This window comes from Centropristis striata, chromosome 17 (genome assembly GCF_030273125.1).
Source record: "Centropristis striata isolate RG_2023a ecotype Rhode Island chromosome 17, C.striata_1.0, whole genome shotgun sequence".
Classification (NCBI taxonomy): Eukaryota; Metazoa; Chordata; class Actinopteri; order Perciformes; family Serranidae; genus Centropristis; species Centropristis striata.
This window is the reverse complement of record NC_081533.1, coordinates 15502105-15521924: the sequence shown is the minus strand read 5'-3', so window position 1 is coordinate 15521924 and position 19820 is coordinate 15502105. Positions and strand designations below refer to the sequence as shown.

Sequence of the window (19820 nt, the reverse complement as noted above, 5' to 3'; positions counted from 1 at the left end):
CTTTAGTTTCGGTTTTGTCTTCGGGGTTTCCAGCGACTGCTGAGAGGTTTCCTCATCCGCCGTCCTGCAGCAGGGACGCGGCTTTATTTGCAGCCATCTCTCCGATCATTTAGAGACATTATTACCACCGCAGCGGTGCGCGGAGCTGAACTTTGCTCTCATACATGTTGTTGTTTCTTTTATGCGGAAGCGCCTCGCCTCCTCTCTGTAGCTGCTGGAAACTTTTCAAGGCGCAGCGAACATCGAGATCACGTAAGACACACAAAAAAAATCACATTTTTAATGCGTTGTATTGCTTTATTTTCAAACTCTGAACTGTCCGCTGTCGGTTTTTGGTTCTATTTGCTGAAAACGCGTCCAACAGGTCTCTATATGTTGATAAATGCACAATTATGCACAATTATCTGGCGATAGGCCGTGTTTTTTTTTGTTTTTTGTAATACGCTGGTTGAAATCTCAATGTTGTGGAACAAAAGCAAATGTCAAACAAGTTGTAAATATTGTGTCAGTGTACGGTTTGTACAATAACACACGCTGCAGATTTGTTTACATGTTGGAGTTTGTAAAGTGGTGCATAATAATCCTTTTTATGCTGCTTTTTGCATCTGCATTCAGAGGGAAATGGTGTTTTTATTTCATTTTTTACTTTAAATTCAAGTGGAAAGTACATTTACTTAAGTACATTTGTCAAACTAACCTACTGTACTTATTTTGAGGTACTTGTCCTTTATTTCCTTCCATGTTATGTAACCTGATACTTCTATTGCACTACATTTTAAAGGCAAATGTACTTTTTACTCCACTACATTTATCTGACAGTTTTAGTTACTTTTCAGGTAAACATTTAACTTAATAACATGATACATTGAAAATGATTGTGTATTTTTTTGTGAATTAAACCACATAACTCTAGTTAGCAGTCAGCAAAATGTTGCATAAATGCATCAATAATATCAATATTACTAATCTGACTGGAGTCATTCTGCTTAAAGAGTACTTTTACCTGTGATACTTTTAAGTACATTTTGTTGCTGTGCTGTTACTTCAGTAAGTTTTCAATGCAGGACTCTTACTTGTATTGGAATCATTTAACAGTGTAGTATTAGTACTTTTACTTAAGTACGGTTTATGTCAGTGTACAGTTTGAACAATAACACACGCTGCAGATTTGTTTACATGTTGAAGTTTGCAAAGTGGTGCATAATAATCTTTTTATGCTGCTTTTTGCATCTGCATTTAAGAGGGAAATGGTGTTTTTATTTTATTTTTTTTACTTTAAATTCAAGTGGAAAGTACATTTACTTAAGTACATTTGTCAAACTAACCTACTGTACTTATTTTGAGGTACTTGTCCTTTATTTCCTTTCATGTTATGTAACTTGATACTTCTATTACACTACATTTTAAAGGCGAATATTGTACTTTTTACTACTTATTATTTAATTTTAATGTATTTTCTCCCTCTTATATAATCTCCCGTGAATACAAATTTTCCACTGTGAAAACACATCACCACTAGCACTAATAACAACAACATTAACAGAGATACAGTCATGGAAAAAAATGATTGGACCATCCTTGTTTTCTCTAATGTCTTATTAATTTTAATGCCTGATACAACTACAGGTACATTCGTTTGCACAAAAATAGCTCATAAGAGTTTAACTTAAGTTGATGTCTAGACATTTTCCATGTTTTTTTTAAATAATGATTTTGGTTATTATCAAGAAAACCATGGAAAATCTCTAGATATAAGCTCTTAAGTTAAACTCTTATGAGCTATTTTTTGTTTTGTTTACATGTTGGAGTTTGCAAAGTGGTGCATAATAATCCTTTTTATGCAGCTTTTTGCATCTGCATTTTTATTTCATTTTTTACTTTAAATTCAAGTGGAAAGTACATTTACTCAAGTACTCAGTGGTGGAATGTAACTAAGTACATTTGTCAAACTAACCTACTGTACTTATTTTGAGGTACTTGTCCTTTATTTGCTTCCATGTTATGTAACTTAAAATCTCCTATTGCACTACATTTTAAAGGCAAATGTTGTACTTTTTACTCCACTACATTTAGCTGACAGCTTCAGTTACTTTTCAGGTCGAGATTTAACTTAAAAACATGATACATATAAAATGATTGTGTATTTTTGTGTGAATTAAACCACATAACAGTATAGTTAGCAGTCAGCAAAATGTTGCTTACATAAAAGCATCAATAATAATAATAATCCAATATTTTCAGAGAATATATTTACTAATCTGACTGTAGTCATTCTGCATAAAGAGTACTTTTACTTTTGATATTTTTAAGTACTTTTTGTTGCTGTTTTGAATGCAGGACTCTTACTTGTATTGGAATCATTTAACAGTGTAGTATTAGTACTTTTAGTAAGTAACTGATCTGAATACTTCCACCACTGCAAGTACTGTACTGAAGTACAGTTTTGAGGTTCTTAAAAGGAGGCTAACTGATATGGGGTTAAATACAAGCTATTAATGTATTGTTTTTTGATTTTATAATAATATTAATAAGTGTTATTATTATTATTATTATATAATGTGATTAATCTAAACGTTGAATAAGGATACTTTCCATGTTCTACTGTATTAGTAGTAAAAAAAAAATTAGTTTTTTCTCCAAATAATACAGAGCAACTTCTGGCAGAAGAAATATCTGCTTCCATCTCATTATTTGTGCTTTTCTGAAGAATGTCTATCTATCTATCTATCTATCTATCTATCTATCTATCTATCTATCTATCTATCTATCTATCTATCTATCTATCTATCTATCTATCTATCTATCTATCTATTTTCAACCTTAGTTGTGTGTTGCAGTTGTATCATGGTTGTATTTAAAGTTCAAGAAAATCTGACTTGTCTTTTCAAAAGACAACTTTATAATCAAACAGCTGTAGCACAAAATATAAACAACACATACTTTATAAATCCATTATGAAATATTTCTTATTTTATGCACAATAACAAATGTAACCAGACTTCATACAGCAGTCACGCAGTTTATATTTTTGCCATTAGAGTGTAAACATTTGATATAATTTGTGTTTTTTCCGCAGTATGTTCAACTCTGTGACGGCGGTTTAAGAAGGAGGGATGGACGGTGAGAGGAGCGATGGAGGAGGAGGAGGAGAAGCGGAGGTGGAGGATGAGTTTGCGTGCGCCGGGATGCTGCGGGGATCTCTGACCTCGCTGCACGCCACCGTGGAGCGGATATTCAGGGTGACGTTTGGGATCGGGGAGGAGGATTCGTCTCACGGGAACAACGGGCAGATATGGCTGAAGCTGCGAGGGCAGAGCAACGAAGTGAAGGCAGCCAAAGTAAGCACAGATGTTGATTTCTTTGATAAGTTCACAGGAAGATAAGAGTTGAGTCATTATGTTGAGAAATATTGAACAACAACAAGATTGAGCAAAGTTTTTCCATAACCTCTGTCACTGTGTTGTTTTGAATTTAGCTGTAAATGAGTCCTGATTGTGAGCACATCTGTTTTTGTTATTTTTTTCACTTTTAATTAAAGTGGAAAGTATATAAAGGTCTTATATAAAGGATCCCAGTCAGAATGAGCCCCGATCCTAGTCATAATTCACTTTTTCATTCATCTACAGAAGTTGGACTTGCACGCAAACCGAATCCTATTGGACAGTTACCTATGAATAGGGTTGTCAAAAGTATTGATACTAAAACGTTGTATCCGGATACGATACTCATTTTCAAAAGTATCGAGTATCTGAAGCTTGTTATCATAGTTGCAGTTTCTTTTTGCACAACTGTTTTTTATTATAAATATTTAAGCTGTGGTTCTGTTCATTTTTACATGTTGCATTTTACTTGTTAACCCATTTAAGGTGGGAAAGCATCACCGCATTTCTACCATTAAAACCGGGGGTGCTGTTGCGTTATTCTACCATTAAAGCTGGGAAAGTGGATACGTCGTTTTGTAATTTTTGTAGTTTTTTCCACCTATTTTCGGTCTCTTGGCCAATGAAATGCATCAGAATACATGTGGGAGTGTCGAAATGCATCATGGGACTTTTCCAGAACTGAAATCATGGCAGACGACGACCATAGCGGAGGGAGCTCAGATATAACAGCTATAAGCTCTCAAATACTTATGAATTTCATTTCTATCTGCTACAGAGGCTGAAAAATCTATTATTTAGTAGAAGCGTTGACACTTCTGTTGAATTTCCAGAAAAACTTCAGGTTTTAGGGGGTTATTTTAAAATCCCATAGGTTTTACAGGCATTTTTTACAGTCATTTAAGGCCTAAATGGGTTAATAAAAATACTTCTTTTATTATCTTTTATTTTATAAATTTTGGGGTCTTTGTTTTTATCCTTGTGGTATCGAAAATGGTATCCAGTATTGAATATTTTCCTGAGTATCGGTATCGAGTTGAAAATTTTAGTATCGTGACAACCCTACCTATGACATGGACATGGACAGGTCTCTTAGAAGGTTGTGATACACAGTAGAGGCGGGGGAAAAATTGATGCAGCATAGTATCGATTCCTGGCCGCCAAGTATCGATATTTAGCGATATACTGATATCATTTGAAACTAGGAAATCTAAGGAATCTATAGGCATCATGTGCATCAGGATATCGTGTTGGGAAGTTGTCTAAATAACGCTGCAAAGTTAGGTTATGTTTTGATGTTTCATGGTGATTTTCAAAGTGGTCATGTGACCTCTGACCTCATGCTATCTCAATGAAAATAGACTCCACAAAGTCTCCTCTTTACATACATGGCTGCCTCCCAATTCAGAACTGGAATTTTCTGTGATTTGACAAAACAATTCTTGATTTAATATAATTTTGTGGACACAAAATGCAGTTAAACAGTTAAATCGCAATATATTGTATCGCAATACTCACCATATCGCAAAATGCTTAAAATTGCAATAATATCATATCGTGACTCAAGTATCGGGATAAAATCGTATCGTGGGGCCTCTGGTGATTCACACCCCTAATACACTGTGTGTGTGTGTGTGTGTGTGTGTGTGTGTGTGTGTATTTGTAACAGGCGCATATCTAGCCTAAACAAGATCACATATTGAGAGAACACACTGTCTCCTGTCTGTCTGTGAACAAAAGACACAGCTACAGTGAAGAAAAACACATTGTCAATCTGTCTTCTCATGATTTTCAAATATAATATAACAAGGTCATTGTAGTCAAGTACTCATTTTATTTACTTAAGTACTGTATCTAAGAACAATTTTGAGAAACTTTTATGTTTTATGTTGAGATTCAACATAAAAACCCTGATAAAAGACTTAGATTTAATTAGATTTTTTTTGTAATTACACCTCATAACAGTATATTTAGTAGTAAGGCTGGGCGATATATCAATATAAATGATATATTGATATTTTTAAAAAATGTGATATGGAATTAGACCATATCGCATATATCGATATAGTTCAATTTGTTTCTTTCTTTCTTTATATTTAAATTATGCCGTAACTAAGGTTTGTCATATTTAGTTATTTTGTAATTTTCGTTGTTCTTTTATTCTTTTATAATATAAAGTAAGTGTGTCGTATTATTGTTTGTTGTGGTATACATTTTCTGGAAAATCTATTGGATTGTCAATGGTTAAGAAAATAGATTTTTTTTTGTTGCAAATCCACTAAATTAAATGTAAATTAAACTTTGCGATACAAATATCGGTGTATATATATATATATCATATATCGATATTGAGCCTAAATATATCGGGATATGACTTTTGGTCCATATCGCCCAGCCCTATTAAGTAGTTAAAATGACCATGCTGCTTAAATGAATCCAGTAATATATTTGGAATATAATCTGACTGGGTCCATTCTGCATTATGAGTACTTCTACTATTTAAAGTAAGCACATATATAAACCTTAACTTGGTAGTTGTTATCATCAGTACTTCTAGTCAAAGTCTACAGTGATGCTGTTCCTGGTAAATGACTCATCGAGGGCTTTTTAAATGTTGTATAATTAGGTTTCATTTTGCAGTCATTCTGGGTGAATGTGTCAGCAGGTTGACCACTGAAACTCAACTCTAACTGTTTCAGTAAATGATTTAACAAGTTTATTTTTAATTGGTCACTCAACAGTTGTCTTAATGCAATAAAAAGACACAGTAATCACATGATTATCAGGCACATATACAGGCTATATTATGTAAGCCATGTGCGGGTGTATTTTCTTTATATTATTTAATTTGAATGTATTTTCTCCCTCTAATATAATCTCCTGTGAATATGAATTCCCCACTGTGAAAACACACTACCACAAGCACTAATAACAGAGATACAGTCATGACCACCCTTGTTTTCTCCAATTTCTTGTTAATTTTAATGCCTGTACGAGAGGTACATTTGTTTGCACTAAAACAGCTCATAAGAGTTTAATTTAAGAGCTGATATCTCGACATTTTCCATGGAAAATATCTAGATGTCAGCTCTTAAATGAAACTATTAAGAGCTATTTTTGTTGTTATCATTATATTTGTCCAAACAAATGTACCTTAAGTTGTACCAGGCATTAAAATGAACAAGAAATTGAAGAAAACAAGGATGGTCTAACACAAATAACATTAGTGGCTTCTCAATTACGTATAGCGAGAAAACAAGAGATAATCTACAGACTGCATATACACATATATATATATATATATATATATATATATATATATATTTATATTTTAATTCACCTTTTTTAGGTATTTTCATTTATGTATACAATTTTCATGTATTTATTTATTCATAAATGCATTTATTTATTATGTATTATTTCTTTTATGTGTTTTTGTTTCATTTATTTCTTCCAACTTTTGCCGAAATAAATATAGATAAATAAATGTAGGAATAAATAACTAAATGTGAAAATGCAAAAAATAAATGTGGAAATATCTAAATAAAAAAATTAAAATTTACAAATAAATAAATAATTACAGAAAAACTTAAATTTATATAATAAATGTGAAGATATAGAATTTATTTTTATTTTTTTGCATTTATTTATTTATATTTATTCATTTTTAATATGCATTTTTCTTTATTTATATATTTGTTATTTATTTATTCATTCATTCATTTTTTTTCTACTAATGTCATTGTTCGTCCTTCATAGAAATGCACCCATTGAAATTGTTTCGTCAATTTTTCCATACCAAGATGGACTCTCAAGTTCTGATATAATCTAATGAACCTTTTTCTCCCAAAAATGGACACATATTATTTAGATTTTTTCCACCACTACTCCAGTATTTTCACCACGAATTCAGTTATTGTATAACAATATAATAATGATGCAAAATATTTCTGTCTTGCAGTTATTTGTGAGAGGACTGGTGAACCAGGAGGAGCAGCAGGAGGTTTCTTACCCCGGGGTCCTTCACTGCATCTTCTGTGGAGCCAGAGGGCTGTTCATGGACTGCCTGACAAAAACCACCTCTGCACACATGGTGGTGAGTGTTGCATTCTTGGCAATATTAAAAATAAGCAGAATTAACAATTAGCACTTCCTGTTTCCAATGTAATCATGGCTGCACAGACAACTGTCACTGGATTACTATGATATTGAAGAAAACTTAAAAACGTGACGCTTCTCAGGCAAGTTCTGCGATTATATGGTGCATGTTTTTTCCTCTGCAGTTTTTCCCCATAATCAACTTAATATATCGGGACTTTTGGTCCATGTCGCCCAGCCCTACTCCCGAGCCATTCCAGAGCATTTACCGTAAAGATCAGAATACGTGGGCACTCCCACTTTAGCGGCAGCCGGTTTTGCAGCCTTTTTCTCAGTCAGCTCCTTATCTTCTTCAGTTCTTAAAAGGCGGCGTCATCATCACCTCGGCTGCCAGGATGACGTTCTTGCAAATCTTTGTGCTACAAATTAAGCGAAAAATTAACTTTAAATACTAATACTAAAATTCACTTTAAATACTAATACTAAAATTCACTTTAAATACTAAATACTATAAATATATACCACACCACAACATTCAGAAATAAAACTTTACATGATTAAACATCAATATTTCAACCTTTAATGTTACCTTTCAACCTTTAAAAGGTTACAACCTTTTATTTCTTTCTTTTTCTTTTTTTTTGTAATATTTTTTATTGCACTTTCCAACATAGACAAAAACAACAAACAACACACTGTGGCCACAAAAAACAAATATCCAACTACTTATTATGTAATACAGACAATACAATGAAAATGCTCTGTCCCTTTACAATTGACAGTGATGTAGCAAATACACAACTGGAAAGAAGTGAAGAGTCGTAAAAATAAAAAAAAAGTTTTACAAACATCTCAATTTTCATTTTGAGAGAATATGCTATATTCATCACATTTATTTCTTAATAGCTGCATTTAATTCTTTATGATAAAAAATAATGAATGAAATCAATAATTCCCCCTCGGTCAGGCTGAGTGGGGTGTCTGACAGGCGGGGAAACACTGATCTGAAGCTTTGAGTCACGCTAAATGTAGAAATCACATTCCACTCACTCTGTGTCACTCACTTCCGTCATTTCTCCCCCGCCAGTGACTTACTGTGCCATTTTTGGCCTGCTGATAATGCAATAATGACATTGACTAATATCTTGATATCTTTTTATTCCTACGAGAAATCACATTATTAGTCAATGCCATCAGCTAAAAATGCGTCACACCCGGTTATGAAGTATCAGCTGCCTCTTAATGTAACGTAATGTGATGTTGTCACTGGGAATTTTTAGCCCATTATTAACATATTTTTTAGCATGCAAATATACATCTCAGGAATTTTTTTAAATTTCTTTTTGGAAACTTTCTTTTTTGCACTATTGTTTGTTTTTTGTTGCTAAAACATTGCTTTGAATCCCCAATAACCCTCTGAACCCAAACAAGCCATTTTAGGGTATTTTTTGGTCTCTTTACATTTTACTCACTGTGGCCTTGTATTTCCCTGCAATATATGAAATATGTAAGTCCTGCAGCTCTATGGAATCAGCACAGTCATGACTAGAAGTGGGAATGTAGCTCATGGATCTGTTACTCACACTGGACTTCTTGGATTGTACCTTAAACACAAATAAAGCTGCTAGAGCAGTGATTCCCAACCAGGGGGGCCCGACCCCCACAGGGAGCTAGCCCCCAAAAGTTTGTGTCTTTTTTGGTAATTTTGTGTCTTTTTTGGGTCATTTTGTGTCTTTTTTTTGGTCATTTTGTGTCTTCTATTGATCATTTTTTGGTCAATTTGTCTTTTTTTGGTCATTTTGTCTTTTTTTGGTCATTTTGTGCCTTTTCTGGTCATTTTGTATCTTTTTTGGTCATTTTGTGTCTTCTTTGGTCATTTTGTGTCTTCTTTTGATCGTTTTGTGGTAAATTTGTGTCTTTTTTGGTCATTTTGTTTCCTTTTTTTGGTCATTTTGTGTCTATTTTAGTCATTTTGTGTCTTTTTTTGGTCATGTTGTTTCTTTTTTGGGCCATTTTGTGTCTTTTTGTGGTCATTTTTTGTCATTTTGTGGTCAATTTGAGTCCTTTTTGCTTAATTTTATGTAATTTTTTGGTCATTTTGTGTCTTTTTTTAATCATTTTGTGGTCAATTTGATTCGTTTTTGGCTAATTTTGTGTCTTTTCTGACAAATCCCAAAGTAGCAAGTTATTACTTTACAAGGAGTCTCTGGCTTGAAGCTGACTGTTACACACTCAGGAGGTCAGAATGGACCTTTAAACTTATAGCAAAGGACTTAGATTAAAAGTAACAATTAAATATAGAAAAAATATATATAAATGCACAGACAGAGAGATGTTTTAGTTGTTGTCTGCATCATTTTTTGTCCAAAATTCATCTTATCAACTGAGGTTCTAAGTTAAAATTAATGTCATTCTGTTTTCCTCTCACCAAACCAGATTGGCTCTCCGGGATTCCTGCTCATATCAGGTCTTGCAGAGCCGGTGGTGCGAGCCTACTCCCTCATCACGGACCTGGTGGAGAGGTACGAGGGCACGCAGTCCAGACGCTCCGAGGCTGGAGACAGAGTCCCGGGAGAGTCTCTGGAGTCACGCAGGTCCTTCAAGACTCTTGTAGAGAAATGGGAGGACAAGCACATCCTGGATCTTCTGGTGCTGCCGGGGTCGGTGAAGGAAATCCTGCTGGATTTGGTGAAGGAATCGGGGCTTGGGTTGAGCCCCGGCCCCGGTCTGAGAGGTGGAAACGCAGGCGCGAGATCACTGGAGAGTTCGGAGGGTCGATGGGACTCTGCGCACGCTCTTCCTGAGCCGTCCAGGACTTCTGGTCAGTGGGTTGAAGGGGTGACTGCAGGTTCTGCAGACAAGGATTCCTTGTTCCAGTTTTTGTCCGCAGATGGCCGAGGGAGGGCGGAGGGTGCCGAGCATTCTCCGCAGGAAGTGGGAGAGGAGGAGCAAGAGGCGGCGTTGGGTATCGAGGTGAAAGAGGGACAAGGGGAGGAGGGCGAGGATCGGCAGGCGTCCGTGGGGAACAAGGAGTTCTGGCTTCTTCTGAAGTTCTTCACAGCCATGGGCTACACGGAGGAGGTGGTGAAGCGAGTCCTTGCCCGGACGGGACCCAAAGAGGCCTCGCAGATACTGGACGTAGTCCAGCAGGAGCAGGACCGCAGCGACCGAGAGCAGATAAAGAAAAGTCAAGGCGCCTTGAGTCAAAGCGAGAGGAACCGACCGTGCGAGACGGAGCACAGAGAAGACGAAGACATGGAAGTGGAAGGAGAAGAGGTGACAGGGAGTAATGGGGAGGTTTGTGACGGAGCAGCAGGAGGCGTCGGAGAGGTGAAAGGAAGCGAAGAAGTGAAAGAGGAAGGACACGAGGAAGACTTCGTCCTCGGGGTGGTGAAGAAGGCGGCAGCCAGCTGCGGCTACATGGAGCAGGAAGTGGCCAAAGTCTACAACATGCTGCCGGACCGATCGACCCACCAGCTGCTCCTGGAGCTGCAGAGGGAGTGGAGCAAGGAGACGGACGCCTTCAGGGAGGGGCCGAGGGAGATGGACGATGTGGTGCTGGAGAAGGAGGCGCCCAAAGCTGAGCACAAAGCGAGAGAAGCTGATCTTTTCAAGCCTGCAGAGAAGAGAAAATCTGATCATAAAGGACGGGTAGAAGCGCCAAAGCCAACCGGATCGGAGTTCCCGAAATTCCACAAACAGACAAACTCACAAATTCCACACCAAGTCGTCCTTCCTGAAGTCAAAGGGCCGCCCATGTCGACTTATCCCCCAGCTCTCAATCCTCCACTCGCCAATTTCCAACCAAAGAACGACCCGACCAGCTACTGGCCCAATCCGTCCACCTCCAAACCAAACCAAGACAACATCTTAAACCCAAAGTCTTCCAACTCTTTAATAAAACAAGCGGTGTACACTCAGCAGCCGCCGATCTTCACGAGGAACGACTCGTCTCCCACCAGAGCGAGGGACAGACGGGGTGTCATGGCCGCTTCTTCGGTGGTGGTGACGGGCGAGCAGCGTTTCCTTGAAGGCCTGCAGATGCCCTTCGACCTCCAGCTGACGAACAAACCGGGAGGCCAGAAACTGAGGACGATCGTCATTGACGGGAGCAACGTGGCCATGAGGTGAGAACAGCACATCTAATGTGTATATTTTATAATATCTTAATTTATTTCTTATTATTTGTTTATGCTCTGTTGCGCTACTAATAATCAAAAACTCCACACGGTACCTTCGATAGCTTGGAGAGAGACTCACAAGTCATAGAATCTGTTGATATTAGACTTTAGAATATAATTTCTTCCCTCCAAACATTTTGTGTTCTCATTGGCACTGATAGTAAAAAATAAATTTCCATTAGTCCATTAGGTTGTTGGTTTAACCCTTTGAATCCCAACAAGCCGTTTCAGGCAGTTTTTTGCTCTTTTTACATTTAACTCACTGTGTCTTTGTATTTCACTGCAATATATAAGCCCTGCAGCCTCTATAGCCGTGTTTCCTTTAGGGGGAAGAGTGGCAGTGGGAAAGTCTCAGGCCACGCTCTCTCAAATGACCGCTCACTCAGTGTGTCTCCATTACAAAAAAAGGCCCCAAAGGGATTTAGAAGACCCCCGAGGTTTTCGATCGTATCGCAATCGCTTCGCAACAATTCCGACCGTGATCACATACGCGACGGAATAAACGCAGGATACGTAAACAAACCAGCATGGCTAATTATGCACAGCGTCTCCGCTGATCATAAACATAGTGATGGTGAATTAACCGGCATCGCTAACTGTGCACAGAGTGTCCGGTGCTTATTGTAAACAAACAGAGATTGCTAAGTGAACACCTCCTGCAGCAGCAGCACATACACACTGTACTGCTACAGAGCTAACTGTTAGCCTATTAGCACTGTGCTACTGTGCACCTCATTCCATTTTCAAATTAGGGGCGTTTTGGCGAGTGAGACCCGCCACATTCCGGATATTGGACTGTAATGCAGGGTTCATACGGGTGCTTGAAATCCTTGAAAATGCTTGAATTTAAATGTTTTATTTTCAAGGTTTAAAAAGTGCTTGGATTTTGGATAAAGTGCTTGTAAATGCTTGAAATTCTTAGTGTATTTCTCTTGCAATCTGACTATATCAATCTATAGACTATAGATAATCACATGTTTAATGTAAAAAATAATGAGTAGCCTATCTGAAATGAAGACCGTTCCTCCTAAAAGTGTAAAATCATCGCTGTTGGTATGGTTCAGTGAATTCTCCCCCTTTTAGTATGTCAGTACTCATCTAAAACATGCAATTTACAACAGGTGTAAGATACTGGAAAGCTTGAAAATGGACCTTGAAAGTCCTTGAAAAATGCTTAAATTTGACCACTGCTGAAGTGTACGAACCCTGGTAATGGAAACGGCCCTTATGGAATCAGCACAATCATGGCTAGAAGTGGGAACAACTCAAAAATGTCTTTTGTGCAGAATAACAGTTACAACAGAACCTTCTCCCTCTTTGTTGCGCCGTCTGATTTGTTTGTCCTGTTCCTTGTTCTCCACAGTCACGGCTTGGGTCACTTCTTCTCCTGTCGTGGGATCGCGATCGCCGTGCAGCACTTCTGGGACCGAGGTCATCGTAACATCATCGCCCTGCTGCCGCAGTGGAGACAGAAGAGCGACCCCAGAATCAAAGGCAAGCTCCGGGGGTTAAGGAGTTAAGGTCCAGTTGTGCATAGAGTCAGTCGTCCTCAACCAGAGTACATGAAGTAATAATGGATCAGCTGGAGGTTTATCACTCTAAATGAAGCCCATCAAGTTGCTTTACAAATCCAATAAAGTCAACCCATGTCGTGTGAAAGTTCTGTAGAGCACCATTACCAGTAAACCTGATTTTTTTCTAGTTTGAGATTGCACATAATACTAGGAGGAGAATGCCATAATAACCTTGTGTTGACAGGAAGTCATAGATATGTTTGAAAAGCGATCCGAGCTGTGTGAACACGTGATTGTTTGTGGAGTAAACATGTTGTTGTTTTGTTCCCACTCTCTCAGAGCAGCACTATCTGACGGAGCTGCAGCAGGTCGGCCTGCTCTCCTACACCCCGTCCAGAGAGGTGCAGGGCAAGAGGATCACCTCGTACGACGACAGGTACACACCCGGCCTGAATTAGTCCCATATTTCACATTTAGTCTTTTTTTTTGATCACCTTTTTTAGATCGGATTTGACTTTATTAATCCCACAGCGGGGAAATGTCTTTGTTACAGACGACCACAACAATTGCACACAAAATAAATTTATAAAGATAACACATACACAATCTAATAGAAAAAGACATTTAACAATATACAATATACTATATACAACCTAGTGCAAACATATATTTATTGGGTTTTTTTGTTTTAATACGTCCAACATCCAACACTTGAAACATCAAGAATAGAAGTAATATTTAAAATATTAATAATACTGAGAGGACCAAAATACATGAATAATTAAATAAATGTAGATAGATAGAAAAATAAACAATACAAATAAATAAATAAATAAATACAATTTGAAAAATAAATAAATATTTTTAGTGTAGGTTTATTTGAGACATTTTTGTCCTTCCTAGTTTTAGTCTAGTTGTAGCCTATAAATAGTCTTTACATTTTAGTCAAAATGTCCCATTTTTATTGTATTTTTTCAGCATTAGACATGAATATTTATTGTATATTTTTTATTTGTTCTAGCAAGACTAGTTTTTCTAGTTTAGGCGTAAAGTCTTTACATTTAAGTCAATACTTTTAGTCCTTATTGAGGGTTTTTTTAGGCTATTTTTTAATTAAGTCTTGGTCTAAATATTGTGTGAAATGTATGGGTTGTAATAAAAAAAAAATGTAATGTATCATTGTCATTTAAGTCAAACTTATTAGTGTTTTTCTGACCGTTACTGTCATATTTTTAGTGTAGTTTTAGATGTAAATTCTACATTTAAGTCAATACTTTTAGTCATAAGTATTTTCTAGTCTTCGTCTTTTCACAAAAATACTTTTTTTTTAGTTTTAATCACATTGTAGTTGTTTTTATCCTTCATAGTCTTACTCTAGTTGTAGCCGATAAATAGTCTTTAAATTTTAGTCAAAATGTCCCTTTTTTATTGTATTTTTTCGGCATTAGACATTAATATTAATTTAATATTTTATTTGTTAATATTTTTATTTGTTAGAACAAGACTAGTTTGTCTAGTTTAGGTGTAAAGTCTACATTTATGTCATTACTTTTAGTCCAAATGTGTCCGTTTGAGTTTTTTTCAGTCAAACTTATTAGTAATGAGCATTTTTCTAGTCTTAGCCTTAGCAAAAATACTTTAAGTTTTAATCACATTGTAATTGATTTTATCCTCCATGGATTTAGTCTAGTTGTAGCCAATGAAATAGATTTAAAAAAAGGAGACATTTTGACTAAATTTGACGAATACTTAATCGTTTTTTTCCCCAGCTATTATTTTTATTTAATCTTGTGTCAAATGTCTGGGTTTTTATCACTTTTTTTTTTTAAATCAAGTTTTTATTTTTGTCATTTTAGTCAAACTAGTCAAGGCATAAGTATCTATCCAGTCTTAGTCTTTTCAAGAAAATATTTATTTCAAATCATTCTAACTGCATTGTTTTGTTCGTAAAAATGTAAAAACAAAATAAATAAAATACTTAAATCAATAGTACATAGTATAAATGTTTGAGAGCAACACTGTGGAGCACCAAAGAGCAGAGTAGTACATTTTCAGTTCTTTTTCAGGCTGCTTTGAGATTTTTCATATTTTTTCTGTGTCAGGTTTATGCTGCAGCACGCACAGAAGACAGACGGCGTGATCGTAACTAACGACAACCTCAGAGACCTTTCAGACGAGACCCTCGCATGGAGAGACATCATCAAAACCAGGTACACAACACTCAAATGTAACAGCTCTATGATCAGTAATCTTCCTGTAATTTAACTATAATTTAAATTGAATATTGTGTGACACTGTCACTGCACATGATGTGTGAGAAAGCTTTCTGAGAGAAAAGTAGTCAGCTGCTTTTTCTTTCTATCAAAAAAACATGAAAACATGTAAGTAATTAAAAGGAAAAGCGGCAAATCCTAACATTTGTGGAACTGGAACCATGAAATATTTGTCAATTTTCTATTAAAACGGCAGAAATGATTGTCCAAATTAATGATTAATTAATTAGATAAATAAATAAATAACTAATTTAGTTTATAGTAAAACACACATTTTATAACACATTTTATAAGCTTTTCATATATTATTGTATATATATATATATATATATATATAAGCTGTATATCCTGTATATTACACGTAAAAAAAAAACACAATGTATAAAAATGCTTGGTACAACTAAATGTACATTTGATTGGACAAATCTAATGATAACAACAAAAATAGCTCATAAGAGTTTAATTTAAGAGCTGATATCTAGACATTTTCCATGGTTTTATTGATAATAAGCAAAATCATTATCAAGAAAACCATGGAAAATGTCTGTATTGAACATAGTGTATGAAAATATTGAAAATAGAGCTGAATACACAGAAATTCTGTCCTATTTTAAGTCTCCTGTCTAAGAACTACTAAAGCAGCATGACCTCATGTTTCATGTTTCCAGACTTCTTCAGTACACGTTTGTTGGCGATCACTTCATGGTGCCGGACGATCCGCTGGGCAGAGGAGGGCCTCACCTGGACGACTTCCTACGCTCAGAGCACAGGTATTATATCCACATTTATTTATTTATTTATTTATTGAGGATAATCCCATTAAGGTTGGTCAACTCGTCGGTCTGACGCAAAATACAGACCTTGTCCACACATACACGGTATTTTTAGCGTTTTTCACACATTCGTTTTTTAAAAAAGTCTATAATCTATATCTCATAGATATCTAATCTATATGAAAAAGCATTAACATAAAACATGGCAGCACAACAAGACAACACACAAAAACAGACAACACAAAAATAAAAAGTTAGAGTAACCACTTTTATTTAAGTTAATTATTTTTAACATTATTACCGTTTTTTGTTTTTTTCATTCCTATTACACTTGTGTTATTTTAATTTTAATTTTATTTTAGTCTATTCTATTTTATTTTGTTTTTTATTCATTTATTGATTTTGCATGTTGCTTGGTTCTGTAATACTTCTTCTGTAATAAATAGTAATAAATAGAGGAGATCATTTGTATATGTTATTTAGCTTTTTGTACTATGTAAACAACCTCCATGGACTTGTTTAGCATATTTTGTTTCTTATCTAGAACAAACATTAAGGAAATATAATTTTAAACAAACATGAAAATAAACAAATAAATTGTGAAAAACAAACATGTGGTTGTCCCAAAATAGGAGATCAAAGCATTATTAAACTTACAAAATTATGTCCTCAGCATCTTAAACCTTAAAAACCATTTTCCTGTTGTTTTTAAACTCTTATACGGTGGCCCTGAGAGCTCACTTTAGCAGCGCGTTTTCTTATCGTGTTGTGGTCTTTACAGATCGTTTTCTAAATGTTGCGCTTGTCTTGTCAAATTGATGAAGATGTTTTCTCAATTTAATAATAATAATTATAATAATACATTAAATTTATATAGCGCTTTTAAAGCTACTCAAAGTCGCTTAACATGACAGGAAATTAGACACACACAAAATACAGAAGAAAACAACTAAACAGAGATGAGAGATTATGAGTTCAGGTATTGTAAGCTATTTTGAAAAGGTGGGTTTTGAGTTGGTTTTTGAAGGCGTGGAGGGAGTCTGAATTGCGGATGTGAGTAGGGAGGGAGCTCCAGAGGGTTGGGGCAGCAGTGGAGAAGGCTCTGTCGCCAATGGTGCGGTGCTTGGTCCTGGTGATGGGGGTCAGTAGGTTGGCGTCTGAAGATCTGAGGTTGCGGGTGGGGGAGTGACGTTGGAGCAGATCTGTAAGGTACATGGGGGAGCAAGGTTATTGAGGGCTTTGCTTGTGTTTTGTGTATTTTCATGTGTTTTCTTAAGCCGCATCGCTGTGAGCTCTCCGGGCCACCGTACTAATACCCTCTGGTGCGTTTCCTAGATTAGCGCCCCCAGCAGGTGGCAGGAGATCAACATGTGACCGTATTTCCTCTAAATGAAGTTCTTTATTTCCTCTCAGGACTCCCGACCCAGGGAACCACTCTTTTGCCGGCGTCGCCACCACTTTCCCTGCTTTCAAACCTCCGCGCTCCCAAACGGAGCTCCTGAACTTCCGCGACCGAACACCAGGGGGAGCTCTGAGCCCAGCGGCAGCAGGCGGACGGAGCCGGGGCCGAGGCCGAGGACACGGGAAGGGATGGGACGTGGGGCGCCAGCAGAGGCAGCTCGGGGCTTCTGGCGCCGCAGACAGGAGCCCGGAGGAGACGGCCAGCCTGAGGGAGCAGCTGTGCCAGGTGTTCCTGGGTCAGGACAACATGGTGGCGCTGGTGCTGCAGTGCCACCCGGCAGAGACGGACATGAACGTGCTGTCTGAGCTGCTCTTGGAGCATTAGAAGGAACAGATTTTAGTGTTTTAGTGTTTTTCGGGTTAATTCAGACTTTTCTGACCCTGAATTTTACCCCGTTTGGTTTTCATTGATCTGCATTAGCAAAGATTTTACAAAAAGACTTTCTGTTGACCATCAAACACGTATAATTTAACTATTTTTTCCTACTGCAGGTTCTTTATCTCATGTATTTCCTCCCATGTCTGCTGTTTCTCTCCAAATGTAAAGTATATTTTAAACCTTTGAAGCAGGATTGGACTAGATTTCTCTAATGCTTTTTCAAACTAACTCCAGTTGCAGCTCCTCCTTCCTCCTCCCAAAGCACCCCTGACTCCTCCTCTTCATCCTCCAGTGGCCTCGACTTATCCTCCCCATGGACGGATTACTGACCTACCGGGCACAGGCCCAGGACTCTGAATCTGACCCTGACTCTCAAAATGTTGCTGAAAAACAGCATTAAAGCGGTCAAAAAGAGGCTAAATGACCATAAAATCTCTACAAACGACACAGAAAGACCACAAAAAGGCCAAAAGTTAATTAAAAACAACTACAAATAGATGCAAAACTACAAAAAATAATCAACTGACCAAAAAGAGACACAAAATGACCACATATTGAAATGTAGAATGACTAAAATAGATGCAAAATGACCACAAGGAGATGATAAACTGCCACATAAAGATGTAAAATGACTAAAAATAGATGCAAAACCATTAAAAAAAAACATTAAAAATTTAAAAACATTAAATTCTGCTCCTCGACAACACTGTATGTGAAGCCATGATTGATTCTGCTGAGACGAACGGTCACATGACAAATATTCACTGAAAATCAGACGGAACTGCAGGCTGTTTACACAGAGCTGAGGGGAGAGGACAGGAGAGGTTGTAAGTAGACGTAATAAGGCAAATAGTTCAATATGTATAATATGTGGAGACGTGATTTTTTTCCCCCAGCATTCATGATACTTGTGGGAACATTTTTTTTCCAATTTAAAAAAAAATATTTATAATGAAGAAGTAGTGTGTCCTAGTTGTATGCACACTGCATGCAACATTTTATACTATGAAAGAGCAGCTGGAGTACGTACTAAAAGTAAAAAGATAAAGTATGCGATTTGAAGTGCAGCTATTGTCTTCTTAAATGTCTTAAAAACACGAACGAGGTGTCAAACATCCTCTTCAGGGTGTTTTTTTTAACAGTTTGAGGTCTTAAAGTGACAAGTTTTGGGATTTTTTTTTTTTTTTACCATTGTTAGAACCAGCAGCTCTTCCTTTGACCAACGAGAGTTGAGACGATAATAAAATGAGCCATTTTTACGAGAGTCCAGATTTTTTTCTGGTATTCTGCATTTATTGAAACCAGCTAAAATCAATTTGATTGTTACCTGTATGTGGAAGAAACACAGCAGATGGGTAATTACTGAGGGTATTTGTTGTATCAACAGCTGTGGGGCTAAAGGCTAATGCTAAACCAGGCTTTCTCCTTCTCTTCACTCAGTTTTATATATATTTTAACTTATTTTAACCAGGTGGGAAGTGGTCATTATTGTAGCTTTAAGCTGAAGATCAAACCAAAAGAGGATAACAAGTAATTTTTTTAAGTCTATATCTCTCTTTACAACACAGATCACCAACTGGGAGACCAAATCATCTTATTTGTTTGTTTATATGTACATTTTATTATCTCAATGCTGAATTCTGTCTATGTGTTAAAGTATTTCTTCAGTCAAAGAATTAAAAACAATCCAAGTTACTGTTTCTGTGGTGAAATTTTGTATTATGTTCTGCAATCAGGATTAAAAACATCTGAAATCTGGAA

The 19820-nt window shown here is 36.6% G+C and overlaps 1 protein-coding gene across 1 annotated transcript; it reads left to right on the top strand.

Moving 5' to 3' along the window:
* On the top strand, positions 1–19820 carry khnyn (KH and NYN domain containing). The gene is made up of 9 exons (XM_059355602.1): positions 1–252; positions 3077–3338; positions 7342–7476; positions 9915–11605; positions 13023–13153; positions 13513–13609; positions 15276–15383; positions 16115–16216; positions 17633–19820. Exons 2-9 carry the CDS (start codon positions 3114–3116, stop codon positions 18003–18005), a joined length of 2862 nt encoding a protein of 953 aa, XP_059211585.1. The 5' UTR covers positions 1–252; positions 3077–3113; the 3' UTR covers positions 18006–19820.

What these genes read in the sequence shown, in the direction of transcription:
- khnyn (XM_059355602.1), top strand. Translation starts at nt 3,114, where the DNA reads ATGGACGGTGAGAGGAGCGATGGAGGAGGAGGAGGAGAAGCGGAGGTG. An exon ending in ACGAAGTGAAGGCAGCCAAA is followed by an intron (nt 3,339 to 7,341) that starts GTAAGCACAGAT and finishes TCTGTCTTGCAG; the next exon opens with TTATTTGTGAGAGGACTGGT. An exon ending in AGAGACATCATCAAAACCAG is followed by an intron (nt 15,384 to 16,114) that starts GTACACAACACT and finishes TCATGTTTCCAG; the next exon opens with ACTTCTTCAGTACACGTTTG.